Genomic DNA, 23,457 nt, shown 5'->3' with positions numbered 1-23,457 from the left:
TTTATTTTGCAAATAAACACACTAATCGCTGCAGTGAAGACGATCGTGGCAGACTGTTGTTTGACTGTAGACAAATGCTGCTCGCACTTGAGATGATGGCTCACGTGTGTTTTTTTTTCACTCGAATGAACTTGCTCATACCACTGGCATATTGTTCTTTATGCACGACCAGAGCTACAGTACGCCATGCGTGCCAAAAAGAACATGCTCAAGACTCTTGGAGAGGACATTGAGGACGGCAACCAGGCCATAGATGCCATCAACCGGGAGCTGGACAGGCTTCCCACAGACATTTCAGGTCCCCTGGAAGACGCCATCAGGGAGGCTGACCGTGCTGACCAGAAGCAGGAGGAAGCAAACCAGCGGGTTGACAGAGTTGCCGGACAACTGCCGGGCCTCTTGGCCAAGGTGGCTGGCCTTCGGACTGGATCTGAAGAGGGCCTTGGGAACTTGTCACGGCTCAGTGAGTGATTGGTGTGCCTGAGTTGTTGGGCTGTTGTTGGCTGTGTTGAGTTCAGCGCAATAGTTGTGCGAGCGGGTTGGTTGCACATTATGAACCACCAGTACGAACAATGCAGGTTGTGTACCTTCTCTTTGTCTATGTCGTTTGCACTGAGGGCTCATGATGTACTCGGTGCATAATGATATGTACCTTCTCTTTGTCTATGTCTTTTTCACTGAGGGTTCATGATGTACTCGGTGCATAATGATATGTACCTTCTCTTTGTCTTTGTCGTTTGCACATAGGGCTCATGATATACTCAGTGCATAATGATGTGCACGTTCTCTTTGTCTATGTCGTTTATACTGAGGGTTCATGATGTACTCAGTGCATAATGATATGTACCTTCTCTTTGTCTATGTCGTTTGCACTGAGGGTTCATGATATACTCAGTGCATAATGATGTGCACGTTCTCTTTGCCTATGTCGTTTGTACTGAGGGTTCATGATGTACTCAGTGCATAATGATATGTACCTTCTCTTTGTCTATGTCGTTTGCACTGAGGGTTCATGATATACTCAGTGCATAATGATATGTACCTTCTCTTTGTCTATGTCGTTTGCACTGAGGGTTCATGATGTACTCAGTGCATAACGATGTGTACCTTCTCTTTGTCTATGTCGTTTGCTCTGAGGGCTCATGATGTACTCAGTGCATAATGATATGTGTGGTTATAAGTGAAGCATTTTGCTCCTGCAAAAAAAAGGCTTAACCTGCACTGATATTGTTGAAACTTGATAATTTTAACTTGAAAGGGGCTGACGTTTTGTTAAAATTGTGTAAAGTTCAAATTAAGCAGAGTTCGGTTGGACTTCCCTTAATATGCATGTTGTTGACAAGACCAATGCACCATTTCATAACTGGAAACTCAAATTAATTGAGTTTGACTGAATGAAATTCGAGTGTATTACCAACCACTGTATTACAGTGCCATTTTATCATATACTGAGATCCAACAGAAAGCTTTGAAGTGCTACCAACAAATGAGTGCCGATATCATGTGTGAATACCTAATTGACAGGCCTAGCTTTGTACCAGGTACTCAAAAGATGTCCTCCATTTAATGATAGTCGAGTTGGTTGCTGGCTGTATTGGTAAAGCTCGCCATTATTGTTGGGGCAGGTTTTGATAATGCGAGGGTTCAGCTTGTCATCTAAATTCTTGTGTTAGCTTAGCATTTCTGCCTTAATGGAATGAAAGGGCTAGTTAGTGGCACTTTCATTCGCATTGTAGTCATGCCAGTAGCCATGGTCATGACCTGTGGTCCATGTTTGCATCTTTAGCAGAGGGATATCCAATTTCGTTGAGATCAGATGTCTCTTTAGGATGTTCGTATTCTTTGCAGTGAAAAAGCAGGCACAGGTGTAGGCATGGTATGAGCACTCGTAAAAGTTGCTTTTCACTAACTTCAGATGATGCACTAAGCTCTAATGTTCACTAAGCATGCTAAGGTTCATGGAGTTATTGGATACAGTAACTCTTGTTGTGTCTCTCTCACTGTGCAGTCGATGATGCTCATCAGGGTATCAAGCGCGCTGATCAGCTGGCCAGCCGGTCGAAAGAATCCGCCGGACGCGCTCGTGATGCACACAACCTGCTTCAGCTGCAGCTGAAAGAACTTAGGGACAAGATTCTTCTTTCTAGACAGCGAGCATCAAGCGTAAGTTCCTCGATGAGATTTTTTTTTTTCCTCTGTTCACGTATGTGTGGTCTTGGTTAATTCAGTCTTCGAGCTCCCAGTTAATCTCTGCAGTGTTCAAGTTGCGTTACTGTATTTGCAGCCCGCAACCTTCTGAAAACTTCTTTTTCTCCTACTGTTCGTTTTTGCCAAGTTTAGGTTTGGTTTGGTTTGGTTTATGGGGTTTAACATCCCAAAGCGACTCAGGCTATGAGAGACGCCGTAGTGGAGGGCTCCGGAAATTTCAACCACCTGGGGTTCTTTAACGTGCACTGACATCCCACAGTACACGGGCCTCTAGAATTTCTCCTCCAAAGAAATTCAACCGGGATCGAACCCGCGTCTCAGCTTGGAAACTAATCTATAAACTTATTAACTAGTAATGCTTTGATGGGTTGTGAAATCACCATTGTAAAGTAGTATGTCACAGTAGTGCAGTGCTTGTGTGAGCAGTCATGACAAGGAAAATGTTCTTGAGAATAGTTTGTGTACCAGCTAGTTGTTAGTGAAGCAAGTTTCAGGGTACTGTAAATTTTGTCAGCCATTTGTAATCTTCACATTTAGTGCATGAAAAAAATGCATGCCAGTCACATTATGCTTGGTTTGTTAGCGGTGTAGCATGTTTGGTGCTTGAGTTTTAATTACAGTTCAACTAAAAATGCACTACAAAGGAGGTGTTGCAAAGCTCCGTTTATGTGTATATTTAGTCAAAATTTATTTTGCTCTTTCAGTAGCAAGCAGCAATTGAGTTTGGGAGATTGGTCCAGATGGTAACGTCAGCCAATCATCTGATGAAGACTTATTTATATTGCACTGCATATGCTCCACAATAAGACGGTGGTACAAATTCTTTTTGTGGTATACAGTTCGGCATAAGTACAGAAGCTGGCGTAAGGAGATTCTTGAGGATTGAGTTGAATTGAGCAATTTTTTTTTTCTTGCTGCAGATCCGAGTGTCTCTGAGCGCCGACCAAAACGACAAATGCTCCCGGTCATTTAAACCTGAGATTGAGTCAACCATGACAAACAGCATCATTCTCAACTATGCCATCAAGGAAGACAATCAAAACAGTTTGCTGTTCTTTTTGGCAAACTCCAAAGGAAAGGTGAGTCGAAATGGAAAAAATCAAAATTGTAGTCTCACTGTCGTTCAGACGAATGATTTCAGGATCTCCGATTAGTAAGATGTTGAGATTGTGATGCCTTTTTACCAGTATGCTAAGCAATGCCATGAGTTATATGACAAGATTTCTAAAGTGGCATTCAAGCTATGTTGTGTGTTCTATTGAAGCACTGTGCAGTACTGCATGCAAAGGCTTTAATGTTGCAGTTGAATTATAAAATTTTTTATGGGAGTTTTGCAGCTTTTTATGAAGTTTCAGTGAAGTTTTTACAGAACGTTATAGTCTTTAGCAAATTTTTTAAAATCGGTATGGCAGCTCTATTCTGTGTTTTCCTCAATAAATGTCAGTTGCGAGTCAGCACCCGTCCTGTTTGCTCTTCGTCCTCATCTTCAGTGCTGTTTATTCATTATGTCACTGTACCAATTAGCCCAGATGTATCTTCTTTTGCAGCTCTATTAGTTGCATGTTGGTTATCGTATGTAGCAAAAACAGTGCAGAAAATGATAGAAAATGATATAGAAATGAGCAAGAAGGCTTCCTAGTTGTTTTTTTATTTTCAACGATTCGAGGGTATAATTATTCATGCTGTACCACCATGTTGCCAGTTCTTGATTGTGCCATTTTATTTCTTTTCTTCCAAAAATGGTCACCAGGATGACTTTATGGCCATCGAGATGGTGAATCGAAAGATCAAGTTTTCATGGAATGCTGGTGGCGGTACGCACAGTATCACACACGGCATGTACATTGAGACGAACGACCCTCAGCTGGCACGAGATTCGCACTGGTACAAGGTGGAGGTGTTCAGGCAAGTGGCTGTCCTGAGCTCCTATGCTTCTCATCTCTCCCTTTCCTCCCTCGTCTTTGTATCTCCTCATCCCTTTCCCCCCAGTGCAGGGTAGAAAACTGGTTTTATCTACTCGTTAACCTCCCCGCCTTTTATCCTCCTCCTCTTTCCAAGACTGACTGCTGAACTCTGACTATGAAGTGGACAGGTCTCAGTTAGCTTATGCTTATGTATCAAGTTCCATGGCAGGCGGTGAGGAAGGCAGCTTGACCACAGCTGTCCAAGCTTGCTTTGCTGACTGGCTGTAAGCTTGGCTAAAACAGTGTTCCACTGTTTAGGGGAATCCTCCAAGGTGGAGTAGATGTGCAAAAATTCAGGGGGGCACTTTGTTGACCTAAAGTGCGGTGAGGCGAAAGCTTTTAGCGCGATGTTGCTGCTTGTGTCACTGATGTGTGGTTAAGATGTTAAGTACACAATTGTTTGTGAATCTTAAATGCTGAAGACACTGGAGGGTGTTTGGGAGGCATCCGTCTGATTTGACACCTTTCTAGAAACACTCTCCAGCGTCCTAGACAAGGAGAACTACATATGCGTTGGCAGGAAGTAGCGTAGCCATTAGCACGCTCGGCTGCGGAACGGAAGGATGGTGTTTCGAATCCCATCGTGCACAAAGATTTTTCTTCTGGTCTGACTAGAAAAGCGTGACACCTCTGCTCACAACCTTCTGTCAACAACCTTCTGTCAACAACAATGAGGCATTACACGCTTTCGCCTTAATAAGCGAGTAATTACTCATTAGAATCCATCAAAGTGCAAGTATGACTGCAGAGGGAAGCTGTACAGCTTGCATAGAAACTTTGTGAAAGCTGTAGAGCTTTTCTTCGTAGCCTTATGGCTGCACTTGGATGGATCCTAATGAATAATTACTCCCTTATTAGAACTAATTAGTTAGGTTAATTTGTGCGTTATGCACAAATGCCCAGTCGTGATTCCGTCGCGAACCTGGTGAAGCGACATTCCTTCAGAGCCACGAGGTTACACCACAGAGCGATGCAGATGCTTGATCTCAGTTAAAACCAAATTTAAAAAAAATGGATTCAGTGTACATATATCAGCTTAAACCAAAATCTCCGACCCCTACCTACTATATACACCATTCCTGTTCTCTATACGTATCATAACACTGCATCTCTCTCAAAGGTGTGAGCTTATTGGTAGAAAACAGTACAACAATGTAAGTAACAGTGGTGTCTCAGTGCAGTTTACTTTTTAATTCTCTTTTCTAACATCTGACACCCACCTGCTGTAAGAGAATGGGAAAATCATGTGGTCACGTGTCTTTCTCCCTCAACTATTGTTTTACCAGAGTTGGCAATGTGGCGACGCTGAGTGTCAAGCGCAAGCCCGACGGTGCACGTGACGATCCTGAAGAAATCACGGGAGCAGCGCCTGCTGGTTTTGGCAAGATGGACTTGGACTCCAGTTCTTACTTTTACGTTGGTTCTGTACCTGTGGACGTTCCGGTGAGTGTGTGTAGCAGTTGCTGTTATATATTTTTTCTATTTTCTATGAAAAAAGGAGTTTTCTTTGTTATCTTTTTTATATAAAGTATTGCTATGGCTTAAGATTTGTCTTGCTTGTTTCATAGCCGAAATAGTTTCTTGGAGTTTCGTGAACTAGTTTCACTTCGGATTTAGAGTTGGTTTAACTGTGCTGGCATGAAAAGAGAGTGATGGTATTGTGCCTAGAAGCGTGCTCAAGTTACCAAATATAGTATACCAAATATACAAAATATAGTAGTAGCAATCATCTTTACTATATCAGTTGTTCGTGATGGCATGGCTCTGAAGGTGCTCTCTGGCTGCTTTCTAAATACAAAGTGCTGGCTCATAAAAGAAACACTCAGATATACTTTCCATCCTGCACTAATTGACCCCATATGTGATAATTATTTTTGTTCAGTTATCACATTTTTTATCACGTTTTCAATTTCGTTTACGTCTTGTGGAAGTAATACATTTGCACAAATACAACGTGGCTACGAATATAACACGCTTGATTGCATGTAAAAGCCAACGCTTTGCGGGGCCACGGCGTCGTCTTCTGCAGCCTTAGCGTCATTTAAGAGGCAATAGTTGAAAAACGCGCAAGACACAGATAAGTGTAGCAAAACTGCCCACGCAGTGCATTGCAAATGTTCGCCCTTTTCTTCCCTTCTCTTCTCGTCATTGCACTTTTAGTAGTTTTCCTTTCTCAGCGAACCGCGTCGCCTTCTTTCTACGTTCATAGCCAGATTTACTTTTTTTTTTCCGCGCGCACCACGTGCTTTGCCTCATGGTCCCAAGGCGTTCAAAAAGTTGGCTTCTCTACGCGCTCTTGAATGTGGTGGTGAAGCCATCTCAAAAGCGCCGTTCTTACATCTTTGGTATCCACTTGCCTCTGAAAGTTGGCCTCGCAATCCTCGACTTCGCGCGCGCCGCAGTGTTATAGTTCTATGGGTAGTACGTCGCCACAGATGCTCTTTACTATAACCGTTTCTTGTAAAAAATTTTTACTATAAACAAAATAAATGTACAGTAATTTAAGGAAGGCGAAGTGGGATTGCAGTTTCACTTTACTATATCCGGGTTTTTACTATAACCGAGTTTACTGTAGCAGGGTTCTACTGTATTTAATCAGTGCTAAGAAATGCCAGGCATATCTTATCTCTCAAGCATCCCTCAGATTTCTCGCCGTAAAGACGCGCACTTATTAAATCGCCATTCTAAGCAAAAAGCCAAGTTTCACAAAAAAGATTTTAATGTCTTTCATAAGCTGAACTCTCACAGTCATATTCTGCTGAAACAGCCTTGCCCCTTTGAAAATACACTCTTGTCGTAGTCTTGGCTTACACTGCAATGAAGGAATGAATCCATGTTGTCATCCATTTTGCACGTATATGACTTAAAAAGTAGGCGTGCTAAGTGGTAGGATCCTGCATAGTTTGTACGTGCTACAGAGCTGTCGCTTGCAGCAAACAGACTACGCTTTGTTTAACTGTTGGTTTGGGTGGGTCCACACTTAGGCTGCACAAGAGCTTACAGCAACAACGTTTGTGGGTTGCCTGCATGAAGTCATCCTGGACGGTAAACAAGTGGGCCTGTGGAACTTCCTCACAAACGAAGGCTGCGATGGCTGCAAATCGGGGTAAGGCTTATTTTCAAACTGCGCAGTTTTCACAGGACGAAATTGAAGAGAAGCGGCGTAAGTGAAAGAGATATGACTGTTGCCAATTTTTAGTCTGAAAGTTATATACTTAAGCCTCACCACCTTGCTTTTACAGTTAGTTTAGAGACACTTGTGTTAAATAATTGGCTGAGGATTTTAAGGGATACTGTCATCACACCTAGGGGTTATTTCAAAATCTTTCTTTTCACTACTGCATCTCTTGTCGATTAGAAAAACTTCTCACTGCACGTTGCCGTTAGAAGAGCCATCTCTGCATCAGGAACTCAGAGTTAAAATATTTCGTGTTGCATGCGCCTTTACATTATAAAAACTGCGGTCATGTAAGGCTTGAAAGAGTGGGATCAGCTTTACCTGCTGCTTGTTCGTCTGTCACAGATCTGTCTCTGCTCTGCTAATAGTGAGCTCCACTTGCCGATAATTTCAGACCCACCGAGGACGTGGATCCGAGCTCATTCCATTTCAAAGGGGAAGGCTACTCCATCCTCCCGCAGATACGTCGCTACCAGAACAACAGGTACTACATCTCCATGCTCATCAAGACCTTTGATGAAGACGCTCTCTTGTTCCTGTGCCCCAACATTGAGACAGTAAGTGGCGTCAAGTTCAATTTCTTAAAGAGTGCCCAGAAAAATGCATTTTAAAGTTTGAGGAATATACTTACAGGTATACACACATATAAAGAAATCAGAGAAAACTGAGCCACTGATATTACAAACTTAGATTTAATTCCCAGAAAAATGCATTTAACGTTTTGAGAAATATACTTACAGGTATACACACATGTAAAGAAATCAGAGAAAACTGAACCACTGATATTGCAAACTCAGATTTAATCGTACGAAATTAATGATATTGTTGCATATATGCAGTTAAACCTGGATATAGTGAATTTGAAAAATGTACGTAATTTTTTATTGCATGCAGTTTTTGCGTGAAGATTTGAAATGACAATGCAGAAATGAAACCGTACTGAGAAATACATGTTCGTGAAATCACCTGACAAATGTTTGCAATAAACCCCCGTTACTTGAAGTCACAAAAATGGTGAAACATTTCACAATTGCATTATTAATGCAACTGCAACAGTAGCCACCTTCATTTCCGCCGCAGCTTGCACGGCGCCACTGCGCGTGGGAGGGTAGGAAGAGAACGCTGGTGATTTTGAGGTGCCCAACCATGAAGCCAAAAACATTACAAAATGCGTGATTTGATGTAACAATTTGTGACCCCCACAGAAGTTTGCTAGGTTATGACCTGAGTTACGGAGATCTTTTACAGTAATAGCTGTCTCAAAGCTAGAGTGCTGTGGAGTGGAAGAAGTCATTGTGGCAAAGTGCACTTAGAGGGCAGTGTCACTGCTATGTGAAAATCGCAACTGGTCTAACTGGTTTAAGGAACAATTTCCCAGTTGATTCCAGTTGGATACCAGTTGGATGTGACTGGAATTCAGCTGGGATCCAACTGGAAACAACTGGAATCAACTGGGAAATTGTTCCTTAAACCACTTTGACCAGTTACGATTTTCGCCTGTGCGGCCGGGTTCTTGAACTATGCATTACAGTGTCAAATGATTTTGTCTTGTGTGTTCTTTGCGAACTTAGCTTTTTTTTGTTGCCACTGTAAAGCTGTGCGACCTGTGCTGTGCAGGGAGAATTTGTGTCCCTGGGACTGCGGGGCGGCCATGTGGTGTTCCAGTTCAAGGTGGGCCCTGTAGCTCCCATGGAGTTGCGCACCAAGCGCAGGTACAACACCGGAAACTGGACGCGGGTTGTGGCCGAGCGAGATAAGCTCCGAGGTGGGTGGACAGCCCTTCACTTGCGGCAACTTCTTGTAGTTGTGACCTATGAGCAACAAGTGAAGCAACTGGTGCAAGCAAACATCATCACCAGCCTGACTACGCCCACTGCAGGGCAAAGGCCTCTCCCATGTCTCTCCAATTAACCCTGTCCTTTGTCAGTTGCCACCACTGTATCCCCGCAAACTTCTTAATCTCATCCGCCCACCTAACTTTCTGCCGTCCCCTGCTACGTTTGCTTTCTCTTGGAATCCACTCCGTTACCCTTAAGGACTAGCGGTTATCTTGCCTTCGCATTACATGCCCTGCCCAAGCCCATTTTCCAATGGCGGCCTGTCCGGAGCCAGAGATTTTTAGCACCCTCCACTGCGTCACAGATCTGACCGCCGCCTTGGTCAGTTGCTCCACAGCTGCTGGGGACTGAGGGCCGAGGGTTAATTGGTTTGTTCATAGAAGGTTATGGCCATGTACTACACCAGGGTGACCAAATCCTGTTCTGGTGAGGAAGTGCATTGTCGGTTAGGTTCACCGAAATCAGGCCGCACTCCAAGCCTGGGTATGCAATTCTATCGACACGCGGAGTTTTTTTTTAATCCGGTGGAGAATTGCGTGACACCGGGATTCGAACCCCGGTCCTCTTGCACGCGAGGCGGATGCTCTACCTCTACGCCATCGCTGCAAGCAAACAGTTGGATATTAATAGACAGTTTTAGCTGTGCGTCCGCCAGGGCTTAACATACGCAAGGAGCTTTGGGGGGACCGTAGTGCACATGCGCAGAACGCAAGCCCGAGCATTGCGTCTTGTGTACGTACGCAAGCCAGCAGACTCTGCGTTGCGTTGCTTGCGTTGTTAACGTTGGCAACATGGCAGTGCCCTGCTCGGCCGCCTCGGACCAAATACTGCATCGTCGCTGGATTGTTCGACGCGATAGCTCACCCTAAACGGTTGTATTCACTTTTATTTTGCGCATTCTCACCCCTCCGTAATGATATAAGTGACAAATAGTCATCGTTTTTATATAAATTCAAGAATTTCTTGATGTTAAGCCTAACTATCTATGGTGTACACTGTTGTCTTAGCAATGACCCCCGGTAAAGTACGTCTCCGACTTTGCACTAGAATTTATGTTTTCATTTGACTCAATTGATTTACATTTAAAAAAAAAAAAGCCTTCGAATCCAACCACTACTGCCATTATTAAAAGAGGAAAATGTTTCTTCAGCACACAGTTCAGGAGCTTTTATGTGCTGTTCGCTAGATGGTGTCACAGTATGTTGCGCTTCCCAGGCGCTACGCTAGCCACTCTCAACTAAAACTATCATTGCCAGGACAGGCGGCAGTGCGCGTAAGGTGCGCCCGTAGCGTATGCACAGCTTTTGCGGACGCACAGCTAAAACTGTCAAATGTCATAGAAGAAAGGATGGTACGCTGTGTGGGACTAACGTCCCCTGGGTTGCACGTGGACTATGAGAGAGAGAGTGTAGTGTCGCACACACTTTGCATAGCATTTTGCCGCTGTCGAAATGCAGTCACCACGACCGAGATTCAACCCCATGACCTTGGGCTCATCATCAGAATACAAAAGCCAGTTGGCCATTGTGGCAGGTCCATAGAAGAAAAAGGTGCTGATGGTAGTGTGTGCCGTGATGCTACCTTGCGGCTTCCAGCTGTCCGCTTCACTGTTGGAGCAATAACAGACAAGACTGCCGAGCATTGTTTTAAGGCATCTGTGAGTGCTTGAGAACTTCAGTTAAATACCGCATTGCGGTAAAAATTGTGACAGCAAAGTACCCACCAAATGTTTGTAGATGATTGTTTTCCAGAGCTCCAGTTTTCCACAAACACGGCTGATTGTAAGCTGTTTTAAGTTAATTGTTTGTATGCCTTTTAGCTTGGTTACGCGGGATATGACTTTTAGCTTGGTTACATGGGCAGGATAACTAAATGGTAAATGGACCATATGGTTAGCCAGAATTAGTTGTGGTTAAGGCTCTGCGAGAAAGGTATGAAACAGTGTTGGTCAAGTTGTGTTAACTGTGGCTAGCAAGTTAATGAGACCTTAGTTTTCTTGGCACCTACACACAATTTCAATTATCTGCTAACAGCCGCATCCCCCCCCTTAACTGTGGCTGAAGCTTCTCATATAGCAAGGGTATTAGAGCGCCTCATCATTTCTACTGCTCACTGATGCAGTGCTCTTGAAGGCATAGCTGTTATATTCTCACAGCGGTTGACGTTCAGTTTTGATAACCTGTCTGTCTCGTATATTGTCCATAGGACAGCATCACATCTATGCTTTTTGTGATGGGTAGGCACGTGTGAATAGTGTTTTTTGGTTCTAAGCGAATTTGAAGCGAATATTTCGAATACTTCTGGCACTCAAAAAAGGTTGAACGGCACAAAGGCATTTTCAAAATCATATATTTTTCAAACATACAAGGCCACTACATACATATAAGGCCACTTTGTCACACTCATTGAAGCTGTGTCGACGTCCTGCAGAAATGGTAATGAGAAATTGGGAGAGTCGGCCCGCATGTGGAGCTGACAAATCTGTGGGATGTGAGACCTATGTATGAAACCCCAGACTGTTGGCCCTAAGGAGCGATGAAATTTGGCAACTTTTTAAGGAAGTGCACTAAATGATTTAGTACAAAATTTCACTGATGTATCTTCAGTAGTTTAGAGATTATAAATTTGATTTGCTTCACTGCTATACAAACTTGCAGAATGGTAGGGAGAGGGTAGGCTTTCGTGACACTCACAAAGTGAACAAGGAAGAGGAAAGCCTCGGGGTGCTTGCCAGTGTTTTGACAAGCGGACTTGTCTTCGTCTGACGTGACAGCAAAACACGGCATAAGCCTGCTGTCGCTTTTAGATTTTAGCAAACGGAACGGTTCATGCAGTGACGTTTGTTACGCTTATGCTTTGCAGGACTCATTCAGCCAAAAGATGTTGGTGTTGACCTCTGTTTGACTTGTATTCATATTTACTGGTCATACTGCACATAACCACATAACATGTCAAAGTAGTACTTGATGCCAGTCCTGCATGTCAGGCTACACCTTTTCTATGTTAGGAATGTCATGGGCGACGTGCAGGGCTTGTTTTCATAGCCTTTTAGAACATTATTATGATGGTGCAAGTGAACGGATGGTTTACGTTCTTCATGCAGGTAATCTTTCGGTAGAAAACGAGCTTCTCTATGGTGAGCTGCCGCGAAGCGACCCAAGCGAGCTTCAACTTAGGCGGGGCAAGTTGTACTTGGGAACCGTGACGCCAGACTTTGATTAATCCGGGTACAAGCGGGTACTGGACTGCTCCGGTACCCGCTTGTTGTCCGGTACCTGCTTGTTGTCCGGTACCCGCTTGTTGTCCGGTACCCGCTTGTTGTCCGGTACCCGCTTGTTGTCCGGTACCCGCTTGTTGTCCGGCACCATGTTGCTGTGCGGCACAGTTTTCAGAATCCGTGAAATCTCGCGGCGACGATTTCATGCATCCACACACATATCACGTCTCATCACTGTCATGAAATCAACAAACGCCGCATCCGGCATCGCGGTCCGCTACGTTTTATACGATAAGTGAGCAATAAGGTATGCCCGTAGCTACCTTAAAAATCGTTCCTTTCCAAGGCGGTAAAGTGCCAAAAAAAGTCTAGTCTATGTATAAGATTGGTTTCTGAAACACGTCAAGGTTCTTTTAAGTGATAGGAATGAAAATATAAGTACAAGGTCTGTTTCTGAGTGTGGGGATAAAATCTTAAATGTAAGGAAACCTTTTCTGTGTCACGAATGGTGGGGGAGACATCTAGGGCTTGTTTTCACAGCCTTATAGTGCATTACTGTGATCATGCCAGTGAACGGAGGGTTTACGTTTTTCATGCAGGTGTTCTTTCTGTGGAAGACGAGCTTCTCCAAGGTGAACTGCCGCGACGCACCCCAAGCGAGCTTCAGCTGAGGCGCAGCAAGTTGTACTTTGGAGCCGTCCCGCCAGACTTTGATTCATCCAAGTATGTGCACGTCTTTTTCTTTGTTCATTTACAGTCACCGGCTGATCTTTCAGATGTTAAAAATTCAGACCTCGATTGTTCAAACAGCTTCAAGGAGCAGTCTGTAGCACCACAGATATATTAGAAGATTTTTGTTTCTTCAGGCTGCTTGATTATTCAGACCTTTTTTCTCGCCCCATTGAAACCCAAAAAATTGGTCAGAAACTTAGTTTGTTTCAGTTATTGCCTTGGTTTGTGCTGTTTTTTCTTTTGAAGACACTAATTGTTGCAACTTGCGTGCTAGTTGATGCAATTTGTTGTTTCAGCTAATGGCCTGTAGTTATTTTGATTATAGGCACAATAGCAGTGTCTATTCTTGTTACTAATTTATTCATTCCTGCTTGTAGGTTCAGCACTGTGGGTTTCCAGAACTTTATAGGCTGCATGAAAAACCTCCAAGTTGAGACCACACCATTGGACCTGCTCAAATACGAAGCATACGGCGTAGATCCTGGCTGCAGTGAAAGGGTACGCCTTCCTGTTTTTTTCCTACACTGTTCCCCTTCCTGCCTTCCCCGCCTAGCCTTTCTAGCCTAGACCTAGCCTTCCTGCAACACTGCTTGTGCCATCGAGGCTAGTGAGCCTTTAAATGCTCTTGTGTGGACCATTTTAATTTTCATAGGTTAGTGCTGCCATTTTGAAAATACATTGCGAAAAATTTACATTGGGCTTGTGCTCGTAAAGCTAATCTTTTAAGGTGCTTTTTCTGTGAGCATATTGGCTGCGAAAAAGAAATCACACTAGAGTGGCCCGGTGGTGGACGTCTAACACCATAGCCTAATATAGCATGCTGTCTTCTTAAAATAGACTTGTCTCTGTACTTCACGGGGTGTGGGCAGGGCAGTGTTATATTTTTATTTCTTTCTTGGTTTTCCTGACTGTCTGTGTGCCCATAAAAGAATAGACGTTTTTTGTTTGCAGAGAAAGTTTAGCCCTGTTACAGCTCTTTATCAAGCGTGACAGTTTATTTGAATTCATTGCACTGTATTCCTCTTGTAACAGCTTTTTACCATTATCACGTCGAAAACAGGAAATAAAATATACCTGTCATGAATATTTTCATAACTAATCATAATATAATGAATCACTGCACAGTTCTCCCTGGCCACAGGATCATTTTAAACATTATACAAATGGGACAAGCTGCCTTTATCTCTTTCCTTACCTCTCATCATACTCATTATTTACCACTGCTTTTAACGGCTATTCAGACCAGTTTCAGTTTGAAAAAGCTGATGTCATTGTACGTAATGGTATGCCATGATAATCTGCTGTCACTTCGTACTGTGTTTGATCTTACAATGAACAAACCCTGTGTTGTTGTCAGAATATTAACCAGCATAATTAATGCACCCTCAAAAAAATTTTGTGAGAAAAGATGTTGTTCACTGTGCCAGTTCATATGGTACTGATTTAACTTGTGTTGTGCTATGTGGCTTGGTGGGAATATTTACTTTCTATATGCAGTAGTCAGCTGTTATGAGAAGTGACCTTCTGACATCACATGGTGTTTACCTGCAACCTAACAGAAAGTCAAGTTGGCGAGCTTCAAAGGAGCGGGCTACCTGGAGCTGAAGGGCAAGACGTTGGCTGCCGAAGGAAACTTTGGCTTCACCTTCCAGTCAATGCAAACAGATGGTCTCCTCATGATCTCAACATTCTCAGCAGTCCAGGGTGCTGAAAGCAAGAGAGATGTAAGCCAGACTCAATGCCATTTTGTCTCTGTTTCAAGTTTTTAGACTTTTACAACAGTGCTATCCAGTTTCAAGTGTTCGCACTGCTGTGAACATTTGCACATTACTATTGTTCTCAACAAAATACTTTTTTGTTCTCAACAATAGTATTTTAACCTTTATATTCTTACCTAAAAGCGAGAGATACTCTGTGTTGACACTTTTCCATCCTTTTACAAGTGTGCACAATGAACTGAGTCTAAAATCACAATCACGATATGTAAGCATAACTACTTTTTCATTACCGTAGCAAAATGCAGCTTTGAAGCATGCATATTCTTTGCTAATTATATGCCTTGACTATAGTGATACGTTGTTTCAGTAATTCAGTTAGCTTCAGTTTACAATGGGGGGAGAATATGACTTCACACATAAAACATTGCAGGAAAACAACTCTGCCTACTGCCAAGCCTAGGATATACTGACATAGAGGCTTTTAAAGCTGTTTTGTCAGTGTCTTTACTCAAGGCAAGAAAGTGATGGAAGCCACCTTTTGTTTCCAGCACTACTATTCAGTGGCTTTGAAGGATGGCCACATCGAGCTGCGTCTGAATGGTGGTGCTGGAGAAGTGGCCTCACGCTCCGAACAACGCTACAATGACAACAAGTTCCACACCATTACTGTGATCAAGAGACATCGAAAGTAAGTCGACCGTGTGAAGGAGGCAGCATTCTCCTTGTATAACTTGTGCATTATATGTGTATTAACTGCCACGTGTCAACTAAGGCATCCCAGGGCACTGAAACTTCCTTGGATGTCCCATGGACGTCCTGGATGTCCACAGGACATCTAAGGGAGTTTCAGTGTTCATTATGACTCTGTTGGTATTGCTGCATTTCATTCATTAATTAAGACACAAAAGTGATGATGAAAAAAAATGGCATGAACATTATTATCAACATTTGTTATCTGTGAAGAGTAATTGAAATGAAATAAAGTTGATGTGTTACGCACAGTATGCATTTTTTTACTCGTACGGTAGTTATGATGAGGTAAACAACAGACAAAAATGCAAGAGGATTACCTAACCTAATATTGTATAATTCTAGCTAGTACTAACCTATACTGGCACGTCAGTGGACAGGCATGTACTCCTGACTGCTTTACGAGGACAACCACAACGTTTGACTGCTTACTTCAGCAAAGCAGTGAAATGCTTTGTTGAAACATGGATGGTACAGGTGTTGAGTGGCTGATGATCTTGCAGGGTTCATGTGAACGTGGACGATGCCGAGATCGACATCCTGCGACTGCCCAAAGGCACGGGTGACATTCAGGCTCCCGAACAGGGCGGCCTCTTCTTCGGCGGTGTCCGAGGTGGCGTTGCCATTGGGGCACAAGCAGCCACCCGAGACCACTTTGTTGGCACTATCAAGGATGCTGTATTCAACGACGTGTGAGTGAATCAAGAAATCTTAGATCTTGGGCATGAACAAGCCTGCAGGTTTTACAGTTGCAGCTTAACATATTTAACATATTATAATATGTTCAGCAAAGCGGAATGAATAGAAATGATTTTTGCTTCTGAAATGCTTCACGGTCGTTAAGTGAGCACCAACAGGGCCATGTGGGGCCAAGGAAAAAGACCGCCTCATTGCTGCCTGTTGCAAAAGATGCAGTAGCGTTGCTATGACTGAGTTGCGACAGAGCTGTTGGTTATTTCTTATTTTGCTCATTGTCTCTTTTTGAATGCATAATCACATTCTGTGAGAAAATATATGGTTGGGGGGGGGGGGGGGGGGAAGGGGGCGCAAGTTTTTGTCTCTTATACTGTCCTGCTTCCCATGCAAGACATGAACTGAAGGACTTACTCAGAATGCTGACATGTTTTGCACTGTGAATGAACTTTGATCCTACCTGTGCTGTAGGTTGCTCGGCTTCAACTTCCCCGTGTCACACGAGGGTGCTGGCATTGGACGGCTGCTGAAGCGCCCGCGTCCCTTGCCCCCTGACCATGACCTAATGGCCGTCCTTACGGAGCAGGAGCTGGACCAGTGCTCGGATCAGCCACCACATGCACTGCACGAAAAGGCCGTTAAGTTTGGAGACACTCTGAACAGCCGCGTAGTGCTGCCCGGCATCCTCGAGTTCAGAAATGAGTGAGCGTTTGCCTTGCTTTACTTAATTACACCGAAGTCTGTACTAACAATCATTACAGAAAGCACGAATTTGTTACAAACTAAAGCCTTCATTTTATGTGTTACAGTGGAACCTCGATTATACGACGTTCAGGGGACCGCGCGAAACCGTCGTATAATCCGGGTGTCGTATAATCGAAAATCAAAGAATGCGGCCAGTGGCGCTCGGCCTTGCGCCGAAAACTGTTGACCGGCTTCAAGCCCGCGGCAAGTACGCCAATCAGATTAAAAAAGACAAAACCCAGCATTTGTTTTAAACAGATTTGTAAAAAAATCTTTATTACCGTTTAAAAAAAATCGGTAATTTTTTTTTTTTTTGCACCTTTGCCCAACCTCGGCGCATCAACTTTCTTTCAAGGGCTGCCACGTCCGGCAGTAGGTCGCCAACATCGTCGCGCGCGCAAGCAAAGCGCCGGATGTTGTCGACGCTCTGCAACACATCCGCGTAACTAGGAATGGGAGCGCAAACCTCTGCATCGTTGTCCACTTCAGAAGTTTTATCGTGGGGCACAAGCATCCATTACTTCCATTACAAAAAGCGCCGTGGACGCCGCTGTCCTCGCTTGGGCGAGCGCGGCCTCGCCCGCTTATCTGTTTTTTCATCAGCGTCGGCTCCTGCGGACGGACGCATCTGTTGCTGGGACCCGCGTCTTATCTTTTCTCTTTATCTTTCCTCTGATCTTTTAACTCTCCTCAGCAGCGGTGGTGGCTTGGCTCACGCCAGTAGGCGGGCCCGTGCGCTTTCCTTTTCATCCTTCTCTCAGTCGCAACAACACGCAGGCAGGCCGCGCCTCCTTGGGACTCCACTGCACAGGCTCGACGAAAAAGAGAGCAAGTGCACTTGGCGGCCTCGGCAACGCTCTCTTCCGCGCAAAAACGGGGGTGCTTAGATTCGCATGCAGTTTTTTTTTTTTCAGAAATTTTTTTCCGAAAATAGGGGGGGTGCTTAGAATTGCGAAAATACGGTACATCCCGGCCTGCGTTTGCTGACGACCTTTTTTGACGGACGGTACGAGCCAGCCGTCGTACGAAGCGGGGTCCTTCTAAAATTTGCGTCGTATAACCGAGGTTTTTAATGCATTGTCTCTATGGGGGTTTTGCCGGGACCGCACAAATTCGTCGTAAAATGCGGGTCGTCGCATGACCGGGGGACGTATAATCGAGGTTCCACTGTATGCTTACGTCGTAATAGAGGTGTAGTTGCTTGTTGTTTTGGGGATAGCAACCCGCCATCTCTGAAATAATGAGCCAAAAAGAAGGCATTTTAGTCCCGCACAAAAACGAGCGCTGATATTATTTTTTTGTTTATGCCTTTATTTATTTTAAATTAATGCAGGCGGAAAATTACCCGAAAAACCCCCAGTTCATGTAAGTTTTGGCTGAACAATCTGATTTCTCCCCAAATTTGAGCTAAAAAAAATGTCGCCCAATTTTCACTGCCTTAAATTATGCAAAAAAATAAAACCAAAAAACCCAAAAAGGGCCTTAGACATGCTTAATTGGAGGTCAGCTAGGCAGCCTTTGTCCTGCGGTAATTATAAGCGAGATGATAATGATGACACTTTTCGTTTTAATACTAGCCTTTGCTTATTTGTAAGATAAAATAAACATTCCTTTTGACTTATGTATCTCACGAGTCCTGGTAAGAATAGATAAGAATTCTCTCAATTTTTCTTGACATAGAAGATGCATTTCTGTTTGGAGCGGCAGTTCCTCACAGTCACAGAGGTGACTGGTTTCTGTCCCCAGTGTTCAACCTTGCAACCTCCCCAATTGTGCTGTGATGCAGCTTCAACTTGAGCTTGGAGCTGCGGACCTACTACCCCAATGGAGTGCTGCTGCTTGCCCAGGCTGGCTCCCGGGGTCGGCACTTTGCCCTCGTCCTGTCTGGAGGTCGAGTCTTGCTCGAAATCACCGATAGGGCGACGCCGAAGAAGCTCCACAGCCATGGCGGCCTCAACGATGGTGAATGGCATCAAGTGAGTCTGACGCAATTGTGGCATGAGATGAAAAATCTGGTGACAGTGAATGAAGTAAGCAACAAAAGTTACTGGCTAAATTAGGCTACGGCTTAGTTACAACACTCAGCAAGAGCTGTTGTGTCCCTCCATTTTCTTCCCTTCTTATTCCCTTATTTCCCACCTCTTTCTTCCTTTCTTTCTTTCTTCCTCCCTTCCTTCCTCCCTTCCTCCCTCCCTCCCGCATGGCTTGGCTTGAATCTTGGATTGGCTTGTCTTGGTTCGTGGATTTCTGCAACTACAATGGGCTTCAGTTATGTGACGACTCGGGACAGGCTCGCATTAATGGCTCCGCTGTAAAACAGCAGCGCTTTGGTAGTGAGCTGTAATTTTTTAATGAGCGTTTCACTAAAGTGAATGTTGCTTTCTCTTTCTCTCTGGGGATAAGCATGGATTAGGATTCAAAAACAAACTTGAGTGTAAAGATCTGGGGGGGGGGGGGGGGGGGGGGATTCATACGGGCAGGGAATGTAATGCAGAGAATAGATAACCGATAAACTCTGTGGGGTTTAAAATGGGAAGATAGATCCGTTCTCCCTGTTTAACCACGGCTGACCCAGTTCAAAACCGCGCGGACCCCACACCGTGGTCGCGTACGCTACCGAGCGCTCGCCGACCACGGTGGGCCTTGCTCTGAGGGAACAAAGGAACGACACACTGGCTGACACAAACAAGGCATTTATTGCTATAACAACAATAACGCCAGCTAGCAACAAAATACACTGAAGAATCGAGGATGTCCGACTCACCAGCGCGGTTACGAATGAACGTTCGCCCACGCTAGGGCAAAGGGATAAGCTCCGAGGCCGGACGGGACGCGCTGACGGGAACATGTTTCCACATGAGGTCGCCCGCCGGCGAAGAGCGGAGCCATGCACATGAATGTCCATGCGCTTCCCTGATGCTGAGCCAAAGAGAGTCGTTTTCCCCCGTGCGCGCGCAGCAAAACGCGATCCGTGGCGCTAGTGTCGCTGCGATGCGAGCGCCCTCCCCTGTTAGTTAAAGTAACACAACTGAGAAGAGTGCGTTGCGGGGGAGCTAACCACAGTTGGGGTGCATTGCGGGAAAGCGAACCACGGGGGGGCGAGTGCATCCCCACAACTGTTAGGATAAGTGAGTGGATTTCCAGGGAAAAACGCATCCAGATGTGATGGACAGTCAGTCTGAGAGATGAAATCTGGAAGTCTACTGCGATGAGAGAGCCACAAATGGCATTGGGCATGAATTGTTGAAGAGCATTAGAAGAGGCGTTTGCCCTAGTGCAGATGTAACTCTGCTGCTGCTGATGATGATTATCAAATGAGGAAAATCCAGACGCATAATGGCGTGATTACTGAACCAGTCAGTGACATTGTATGTAGAAAGGTAGATTTGTCTAGATCCATGTGGCGTGCACACCTGAGCCATGAAGGCTAGCTGTCATTGGCTTTATCACAGGGTCTAGCTAGCAGCGAATGCTGCTTGGCAGCAGTGCTGACTAATAACATATAGGTCTTTTACTAATTATAGACAACCTGTTGGATACGATGTGCCTTATTTTATACCTGTAATGCTTTGTTATTGAAAATATTCAAAAATGGCTTCCTCACACAAAGGTGGGTAGTTAACTGATATTATTCCTTTTTACAGCAATGCTAGCTATTAAGGCGAAGGTTCCGGGCCAAAGAGTGTGCGTTGTCGTCATAGTCAAAAATCATCTCTGCAACCGAGCATGACTGGGTGGCCCCACACTGCTGCTGAGGCTGTAGTGTGTGGGGCATGTTGCTGTGGCTGCTTGTTTTCACTCCGTCCAACCAAGCCTGTCTGGTTTTGACTGTGCAGAGACTAAACAGCCACAGTAGCAGCTCTTGCCGATCATTTTAACTAAGTCGTTGTTTAGTTTAGCCAGTAAATTTTTTGCCACAAGCTTTTTTTTGTTTCTATACTATACTTCATAGTTGAACCCTTGACTAGCCGCATGAGTTATGGGTCCAAACAATTCTGCTTATTGTGTGGGCATAAAAAAAGAAAAAAAAAAGAGGCTTAGGTCTAAGAACACCTGCATTGTAGTAACGTGGTTAAGCAGGTATGAGTTTCACGTTGATTCCACGTTGACATGTGTGATGGTGTCTCCGCAGGTAAGCCTGTCGAAGGTGGACTCTTGGCTGATGCTGTCCGTCGACGACAATACGGCATTGAAGTTGCAGGTGCACAGGCGGATGCCCTTCCGCGGCCCGCTCTACATTGGCGGCATTGCGCCGGGTCTCCCTGTCCCTGAGGAACTCGTGAGTATGCGGAGGGACTGTGGTCATTTATTTATTAAGCCTCAATGGGGATTTCATGAACAGGAGACAAACATACATCCAGCAAGATGCACGTTCAATGGTCAGTACTAATTAGTGCGTTACATACCATAAACACTGATTTAAACTTGCAAGTGCAAATAAAAATTGTGCAAGTTAGGCAAACTGAATTGCGTTCACAAAGACACCAAAATTTTGATGATTCATAGCAACCGGGGTACATGAAAAGTTTTGTTTAGAAGTTAGATCAATCTTTTTAGAAGAGTGTGCTATTCAGCAACTGATTCCAGACTTTCACTGATGTCTTTAAGGGTGAACTTTGATATTCTAATGTTCTTGAGAACATGAGTTTGTGCCTAGTGAGAATAAAGTACTGACTGACACATTTGGATAACTTCAGGACTTCAGCCAATTTGCTTCTTTGGTTATCAAACCAAACCAAACTTGTACCTGGTTCAATAGCACTTTCATAAGAAACAGCTGAGCTTCATCATCATCATCATCATTTATTGTTCCCTTAAAGATGGGACATTACATAAAGAGGGAGAGACAGCAGTATGAAAAGACCATACATAAGCTCAAAAACAGAGCAATAGAAAGCTAACACAAATATCAATAAGAATAACAAAGTGGGTAGAAAATGTCAGGTAAACAAAACAATAAAAATATAAAAAAACATATAGCAATAAATACTGATTGGGAAAATAAAATATACAGAACAAAAGTAGCAAAAATTGAGGGGAAGAAAAATAGGCGATCACGCAATAGTACAAGCAAATCAGATTGCTGGGAGAGGAAAAGTGGCTATTTGAGCTTCAAATGGTCAGTTAGTAGCTGCTTAAATTTGGGAGGATTATACTCTGTAACAACGGTTTCGGGGAGATTGTTCCATTCTTCTATGGCGATGGGGAGGAAGGATTCGTTCAAGGCGTTGGAAGAACCATGCAGACACTGTATGCTAAGAGAGTTAAATAATCAGCGAGATGAGCTTAAAGGAGCATGTAATAAGTTTTCGTGCAGTGCTGGAAGGTTAAAGTATAATTTATGCAAAAAAAAACAAAGCATTGCAAGTTTCCGGCGAAGTGCTAAGGGTTCAAGACTGAGAGACGATTTCATATTAGTAACGCTGTGCCGAGCTGTGTACTGGGAAGTTATGAATCATGCTGCCCGGTACTGAATGGCTTCGAGCTGAGGCCATTCAGGCTTTGAACTGAATCAAGTAATCCTTGTGAGGGTTCCATATTGCTGAAGTGTACTCTATTGTAGAGCGAATGTATGTTTCATATGCCAGTTGTCTGATGGGCGGAGTGGACATAGCCAGCGATCTTCGGGTGAAGCCAAGTGCTCTGTTAGTGCTAGCATGGAGTTTCGTGATATGGTCCACGCAAGTTAATTTGTTCGTTATTTCGACACCCAGATACCTGTATGAGCTAGTTACTGATAGCGTCATGGAGTTCAGGGAGTATGGGAAATGGGTACTAGAACGTTTATGTGAGATGTGCATGCATTTACATTTCAGAATATTAAGTTGCATGAGCCAATCTGATGTGAACACCATTTTTGGATTCTGTTTATGTCGTCTTGTAATGATTCCTGGTCGATATTACCAGAGATGCGGCAATAAATGTTGCAATTGTCCACAAAGAGACGGACTGATGATGAAATCCCAGATAGCAAGTGAAAATTAGGAAGAGAAGTGGAGCAAGAACAGAACACTGGGGCACTCCAGAGATAACTTTAGTAGTTTCAGACACATGGCTGGCATGACGGTAAACTGTGAGTGGTTAGTTAAAAAGTAGCGAATCCAGGATAAGAGGATCAAGTGATAGGCGCGCAGTTTGCACAGGAGACGTTGGTGAGGGATGCGGTCAAATGCTGCTGACAATCCTGTGTATGATTTGTCTCTCTGTTGACTGATTGGGATTGTGACTTATTCAGTCTGTCTACTGTTGCTAAAAATTTGAAATTAAACAAAGTGATGTGGATTAGCTGTATCAGAGCACTGATTTCCACTATGATTGTGTCATAAACTGTTTGAGCATTGCTGAGAGTGGTTGTGCAGCCCAGCGGGAAGGGGTGGGGTTCGGGCTGAAAAAATATATTTAGATTAAGAATGAG

The 23,457-nt window shown here is 44.1% G+C and overlaps 1 protein-coding gene across 2 annotated transcripts in view; it reads left to right on the top strand.

Moving 5' to 3' along the window:
• The window catches only part of wb (wing blister), a 148,764-nt gene that overhangs the window by 115,655 nt on the left and 9,652 nt on the right, over window positions 1–23,457 (top strand). For both annotated transcript variants that reach the window (XM_089552264.1, XM_089552263.1), the window contains exons 44-59: window positions 173–463; window positions 2,009–2,163; window positions 3,129–3,287; window positions 3,959–4,113; window positions 5,459–5,615; window positions 7,157–7,278; window positions 7,745–7,907; window positions 8,968–9,115; window positions 13,005–13,128; window positions 13,515–13,635; window positions 14,697–14,861; window positions 15,404–15,543; window positions 16,109–16,297; window positions 16,770–17,000; window positions 18,829–19,018; window positions 21,175–21,321. In XM_089552264.1, the coding sequence (XP_089408390.1) occupies window positions 173–463; window positions 2,009–2,163; window positions 3,129–3,287; window positions 3,959–4,113; window positions 5,459–5,615; window positions 7,157–7,278; window positions 7,745–7,907; window positions 8,968–9,115; window positions 13,005–13,128; window positions 13,515–13,635; window positions 14,697–14,861; window positions 15,404–15,543; window positions 16,109–16,297; window positions 16,770–17,000; window positions 18,829–19,018; window positions 21,175–21,321 (2,657 nt within the window). The remainder of the gene's footprint in view (window positions 1–172; window positions 464–2,008; window positions 2,164–3,128; window positions 3,288–3,958; window positions 4,114–5,458; window positions 5,616–7,156; window positions 7,279–7,744; window positions 7,908–8,967; window positions 9,116–13,004; window positions 13,129–13,514; window positions 13,636–14,696; window positions 14,862–15,403; window positions 15,544–16,108; window positions 16,298–16,769; window positions 17,001–18,828; window positions 19,019–21,174; window positions 21,322–23,457) is intronic.

The sequence above is a fragment of the Amblyomma mixtum genome, chromosome 7, assembly GCF_055824585.1.
Source record: "Amblyomma mixtum isolate Tamu chromosome 7, ASM5582458v1, whole genome shotgun sequence".
Lineage (NCBI taxonomy): Eukaryota > Metazoa > Arthropoda > Arachnida > Ixodida > Ixodidae > Amblyomma > Amblyomma mixtum.
This window is presented reverse-complemented; position numbering and strand designations above follow the sequence as displayed.